Source organism: Rattus norvegicus, chromosome 14 (assembly GCF_036323735.1).
Source record: "Rattus norvegicus strain BN/NHsdMcwi chromosome 14, GRCr8, whole genome shotgun sequence".
In the NCBI taxonomy this organism is placed as follows: Eukaryota; Metazoa; Chordata; class Mammalia; order Rodentia; family Muridae; genus Rattus; species Rattus norvegicus.
Window position 1 is genome coordinate 40,667,031 of NC_086032.1, and position 6,804 is coordinate 40,673,834.

Genomic DNA, 6,804 nt, shown 5'->3' on the forward strand with positions numbered 1-6,804 from the left:
AACTTGGCACACGTATCAGCTGGCACTATAGACAACAGGTAACACTGGAACTGCCTTTTGATGGTTATTATAGTAGGCAGAAGTAACCCTCACCAAAAGACTCATAGGAATTACAAAAGAGATTGCTCATAAATCAAACAGATCATTTTGCTAAGCACTGGGTTCATAAAACTGTCGTGTAAAATGTTAATCAGAAAACCACTACTAACCCTACATTTGTTTGCTTTCTTTGAAGTTGATTCCTCTCCCCTCTGTTCTTAGTCATTTACTTTGTTTCAGACTCATTTATATCAATCAAGAGAAAGCCTTTCCCCCTAGGAGACTGTGGAGCCTAGGAGGAGTAAAAACGGCCAGCGATGACAGTTTTGATAAGGCTTTTTTTTTTTCTCTTCAACAGACTACAGTTTTAAATTATGGCCGTCACTGGCACAGACACATTTACGTTTGAGTCTGCTCTAACCTGAAAGATTCCAAGCACACTGGAAATAATACATGTCCTTTGTTCTGATTCCCAACCTCTGAATAAGAGACAAGTGGAGTGACTTCCTCATAAATATGTATTGACCGCCAGGGTATTAATGTGAGGTAGAACTCTGATTAGTGAGTGCGACCTTCAGGGAGGTAGAGGAAATATCACGAATGGAGAGAAGACGCTATTAGCACATTTTGTCTTTTTTCCTTATGCCCGAGTTGCAATCCTCTCTCTCTCTCTCTCTCTCTCTCTCTCTCTCTCTCTCTCTCGTTCAACCTCTTCCTTCTGGATGTCAAAGGAACACAAATAAAAAGCCTTGGCATAACCCTTTCTACTAGGGGCCTAGAAGAACAATGCAGGAAGCTGGTAGCTTTTACCTGGTTATTCCCTTCTTCCCTGCTCAGAAGCTTGCTTAGACACAAAGCCTCCCTCATCCTATCTCGAGACTGAAATCGATAACAAATTAAAAATACTGCAATTGTTTTGACTTGTTAGATTGGATTTTTTTCTTTTTTCTTTTCTTTTCTTTTCTTTTTTTTTTTTTTTTTTTTTTTCCGGAGCTGGGGACCGAACCCAGGTCAAGCGCTCTACCGCTGAGCTAAATCCCCAACCTCGTTAGATTGTATTTTACTACGCAAAATAAAAGGCATTGAGGTCGTGCTGGTCTCTAGGATATGAGGACTTGTAACTAGCATCTTTATGGATTTTATATCGACGACCCACTAGGTTTTGAGGATAAACTACTGCATCGAACTTTCTGAAGCAGAAACAACAAACAACAGAATTTTGCTTGGTTAACCATGTGGTCAACAGTTGGTTTGGTTACAATTTCAGAGCCTTAACAGGTTGCAGAGAACGAAGTGGTGGGAAATATGGGCTCACACCCACGCAGGTAGTGTGGCTCTAAGCCTTAGAATGACAAGAAGAAGGAAAGCTCCCGTGGTCTCGGGTCTCACGACCTGCTACTAGAGAGGGTTCAAGTGCAGCTCAGGCCAGGAGTCAGGCTGGGTTGAGATCGGCTAGGATTCCACTCTGGCGGCGAACGCAGTGTCCCCCACAGCATCAGAGGCGTCAACCACAAAGTCTCAGAGCCTTAGACTCAGGCTGCCTACACCGAACCCTGAGGACGGGCGGTTCTATCGCATTGTAGAGCCAGAGGGTGGCTGGAGGGGATGCCAGAGCTTCCAGAAACTAGAGCAGCTCTTCCACTTTTATTAAGGTTTGGGACACTTGTACTAGCCTTAAGGAGGGCTGAGGTGAGCCAAGAGGCCGAGAAAGCTAGAATCGATGTCCCTCTCCCCGCGGATGGTACGGTCCAAACTGGGCGGGACCCGGAGGCCGGCGGCCCTGTCCCCGCCCCACTCCAGGAGGCCAGCGAGTGAGCGCTCGCCCCGCAGACCACGCCCCCGGCGCCGTCCCTGGCTCCGCCCCTCGAGCCCGTTCCTCTGCCACTGCGGGGAGACCTAGGCGGCTCTGCGGACGCAGCTCCTTCGCCGCCTTCCCCCTCCCGCCCGGTGCCCAGGCGGCTCCTGGTGGCGACGCTGTCCTGGGTGGGAGGCGCGGCCGGGCGGCAGCTGAGCTCTCTGCGCGGTGCAGCCAGCTCTCCCGCCCGCGCGGCGCCGTGACAGGTGCAGAGTCCCCGCCCGAGACCTACCTGCAGGGGCTGTCGAGATGCCCACCATGCGGAGGACAGTGTCGGAGATCCGCTCTCGTGCGGAAGGTGAGTGAGCGCCGCAGCCGGAGGCTGTGAGCCCAGCGTGCTTGGGGGCAGGTGCGAGCAGCACGGGATCCTATGTGTGTGTGTGTGTGTGTGTGTGTGTGTGTGTGTGTGTGTGTGTGTGTGTGTGTGTCCGTCCGGGAAGATACACCCCCTCCTCCTTTTCCCAGTAGTCTGGCTGTCGCCCTTGATCACCAGTGGACCCTTCCGCCAGCTCTGCCTTCAGCGCACTAGCAATCGCTTTCCAGGATCCAAAACCTCGGAATTTATGTGCTGGCGGGAGCCCCAAGGTTTCCTTTACACCGCAACGCGACTGTTCAGTCCTTGCCTTCCAGAGCCAAGAGCCCGGCTCTCCTCCTTCACCAACAGCGCGCAATCTTTGCAATCTTCCTGTTCCCAATCAGCTTGCCCATGCCCATGAATAGATCCCTCCAACCTACTATCTCCAGCGCCCACCATTGTGCTGCCCCCACATCACGGCTTCCCGAAGAGCCGGTTTGCCATTCCCAGGCGTCGCAGATTCTTTGATCCACAGTTCCCAGCATCTCTAGGCTGGAAAAGCCTTAATTGGGTTTGGGTGCTCGGTGGAGACCAGGCTGTGTTCCAGTCTCTGCACTTCTGCCCCCTGCGGCTCACCAGGCTCTAGCTTGAGGTTTCATTTTTGTTTTTCTTTTTGCTTGAAGCCTGCACATTGGCTGGCTGAACTGACTTGAGTAAGGTGCATGCTGCTTTCGTTGCTCCACCCAGGACCAGCTGTTGAGTGGTTCCACTTGTAGGAAGTGTGCAACAGATGCCCTAGGGCAAGGGCGCTTTGGCAAAGACTGAAATGCTGTGCACTCTGAGGAGGCCTCCTTCACCTCCTGTCTGGCATGTGGGAAGCTTTTTCAGTAAACATCCCCCCTGGTTTTATTAGGGCAAAAAGGAACGGTCTACTTTTATTTTCTTTCTTTCGTTTGTCTGTTTTTCCATCCCAGTAACTCTGCCCTTCAACGTTGTGGAATGGCACGATTTTGAGAAATAATCTATCTTGTTATGGTCACTGATTCTCATCCCTGCCCCCAATCCTTACTTTTGACGATGAGGATGGGGGTGGGAATAGAAACGAGGAGAATAGGACTTCTGGGGGCGGGAGCAGTAAGAGCTGTAAGGACCTCATGTGAAAAATGGGTATTCTGGGCTCTAATATGTAGGCAAGAGACAAGGCGACACAGAATCAAAACTGACCTGTATCTTAAGAATTTAGTATATGAATAATTTAATTTTTTTCAATTTTGAGTGAAATGAATGAATGCACTAACCACAGTTTGAGCAACGGAAGCAACAAAGCGAGGATAACTGGCATTAAAATATTAGTTATCACAGCAGTTGATGTTTCAAAATTACAGCAACCGAGGGAATGGAGGGAAGGGGAAGAAATCGAAAGGCAACATAAAGCTCGAATTGCTTTGAGAGAATTTACATTAGCATTGAGGTGGTGGTAGGTAGGCACCTCCTGTGTTGTTCAGAGCACTTTCACCACAGTTGCCTTATGGGATCTTGCAACATTCCTGGAGGCTGTTGAAAGTGGAGGATGATGGCTGAGGAAACCTGGCTCAGGGTGGCTCAGTGAGTTAATCAAAGGGAAAGAGCTAGTTCAGTGGTACACTTGTATCAGGGGTTCAGAAAAAGACAAGTGCTGCTGCCATTGAGTCTGGGTATCCCTGAGTATCCATCGGTGTCAGGGTCCTTGTTCTAGAATGAATGAAGCTTCTTCCCCCCACCCCACCCACCCCCACCTCACCCCTGTATTGGTTGATTTCACCTTAGTATGTGCCCGTTGCTAAATGTCTCTGGGACTGTGGGCTGGGGTTGTGGCCTGTTGATTGGCCTTCCACAGGTTCCTCTCCTAGGGAACAGTCTCCTTTGACAGTTGCTTCTTGCTAAATAGGGCCTTTTTCTAAACTGCACTGGCCTTGGCCTCATTAGAACAGGATGGGCTCCTGACTCAAAGGCAGTCAAACCCCTAAGTGATTCACAAGCTTGAACATAAGGTTACAAGTAGAGTGACAATTGAAGCCAAAGGGGGCGGAATTGAAGGGGCTTGTGGGAGAGAACACGGGTGGCTGTAGCGTGCCCTGAAAGTAATACAGAATTGGGCAGCAGGAACTGGATCAAGAGCAGAGAGCGGAAGCAATCTAGTATGGAGGCCTAACCTTTGCGCTCTTCCCCAGTTTTCTGTTCTGAATTCTATGCAGGGTTAAACCATTTCTCCTCCCTTGAAGTGACTTGTATGCATTTCTGTTCCCTGAATCCAGATTGGCCCGATACACAGCTACTGTGCTCTTGTAAGTTTGTTTACAACCAAGGTGTAAAGGAACGGCTTAAATAGAGTGGGCAGCGGATCCTCTTAGTGGGTAGGTTGTTAATTGAACATGGGACTTGCCGCGGGTGGCATACATCCTATGGAAGTGTAGGACTTCCGTCTTGGCTTATTAACGAGCAGGTGAGTAGGGAGCACTGACTGCAGAGGCCTCTTGTCGTACCAGATCTGGGTGTGGAGAATCACAAGGGGGTCATGTTAAGTGTGGATTCTGATTTAGGAGGTCCAGGTGCTAGAACAGTTACCCTTAGGACAAAGGTCATGCTTCGAGCTGCAGACAGCCACCTCTTGAAGGACATTGCCATCTGTCTCCGAACTGGAAAGTGGTGAAGGTAATAATTATGGCTTAAAACAAATGGTTAAAATGGGCATGGCTTACATGAGTCTTCAGGAATGTGGCTACAGGCTGAGGGAAACCTGGAAGGAGGAGGGTATAAGTTTGGACAGGTGGAGTTACTGCTGGATCGGAGCACTGTCAATGCCAAGTGAGTCATTCGGACACAGAGCTGAATGTTTGGACAAGGTCTTAGAGTTTGCCTAATCTAATTTCTCACTGGAGCATGATCCTAATATACAGTCACTGCCGGCCTTCCACAGCCACGGTGGAGCCAAATCCTTGTAACAAAGTGGCACCCCGAAAGAACCATGTTAGATCTGTCAAGAAGCCTGTGGAAGGGGCAGGTGTTGTGGCTGATGGGTCATGGCGTTTGAACAGCAGAGAAAATAGGGACTGAGAACCAGAGAGAGTCTGGAGTAGGTCACTTGGTCAGTCAGCACATACCTGTCCAGTTTCTTTAGGTGTTAGGGGTACCTCAGTGTGCACATCTTAATGAAGAAGGAACAAAGCAAACCCCCCATCAGATTGTGGAATTTGTTACTTGATAAAAGTTGTTGGAAAAACAGCCAAGGCCAGACGTGTAAGGTGGGTGGATGGACTTGAGGACTAGGGAGGCTGGGTGGGCTAGCCTTCCTTGAAAAGGATGCGTGATGGAGGTATAAGAGGAGCCTGCTGTAGACCTGGGGAGAGAGGGTTGCAGTTAGAGGGACAGCCAGGGCAGAAGCCTCAAGGCGTGGAGTGTCACAGGAGCACAGAGGCTGAACTCTAAAGGGAGTGAAGGGCAGGAGACAGACAGACATATACAGACACACACACCCAGATACACACACACACACACACACACGTACACAGAGATATACACATACATACACACACATACACAGAGATATACACACACACACATACACACATACACACACACATACACAGAGATATACACACACATACACACACACATACACACACACAAACAGAGATATACACACACACACATACACACACACACATACACACATACACACACACACACATACACACATACACACACACACACACACATGTTATTTTGCTTGTTTTTGAAGAGAGAGTTCTCAGTAGCTTTTGTTGTTGTTGTTGTTTATTTTCACTTTCTGAAATAGGTCCCAGTGCCCGAAAATGCAGCTTCTTGGGTGGGATGCTGAAGAGACTTCGCGGTAGACGGTGTGCCGGGGCCCACGTGCCTGCAGCTGTTCCGCTGCAGGACAAGTACATTTTGAGGAACTCTTCCTTACTGTCTTGAACCTGACAGCAGAGAGGACTCTATCAAACCAGTCAATGAGGCTCAGTACAAGAAGAGAAGAATTCAAACTGTAGAGTTATAAACACACCCAAGTTGATCATGTCTGCTGGGTGTGATTGTTCACACCTGTAATCTAAACACTGGGGAGGCTGAGGCAAGAGGACTGCTGTGTATTGAAGTCAGCCTGGGCTAAAGACTTCTAGACTAGCCTGGGCTACAATTTTTTAAAAAAAGAGAGAAAGAAGCAGAAAATTGACATTTTTTAAAAAAGATTCTTAGAAATAGTGAAGTTAGGTATGGGGAAATAAATCAAACTTGGGAAGCTTCAGTTCAGAATGCTGAAGCACATGTAGATGTATTTTCCAGAAAGCATGGACAGATAAAAACAGAAGGCTACGTACTTTAGGTTTCTCCCCTGGTATCCCAGTATCTGAAGACAGTGGTCGTGATCACAGACTGAAATGCCCATTGCTCACATAGAATGCCGTTTCTCTTTCTCAAAAGCTAGTGTAGCAGTAGCCAGTGAAGGCAGCCACGCCTGCCAATCAAGTCCTAGGCTGTTGGCTCCCTGGGCATTTGTGCTTCACCGTCCTGAATACACGCTGTTCACACGCAGCAAGGTGGCTGGGTCTCAGCTATC

At 48.7% G+C, this 6,804-nt stretch overlaps 1 protein-coding gene across 4 annotated transcripts in view; it reads left to right on the top strand.

Moving 5' to 3' along the window:
* The first annotated feature begins 1,901 nt into the window (after nucleotides 1-1,901).
* The window catches only part of Atp8a1 (ATPase phospholipid transporting 8A1), a 242,534-nt gene continuing 237,631 nt past the window's right edge, over nucleotides 1,902-6,804 (top strand). The window contains exon 1 of one of the 4 annotated variants that reach the window (XM_039092730.2): nucleotides 1,902-2,192. In XM_039092730.2, the coding sequence (XP_038948658.1) occupies nucleotides 2,144-2,192 (49 nt within the window). In that variant the 5' untranslated portion in view covers nucleotides 1,902-2,143. 4 annotated transcript variants of the gene reach the window in all.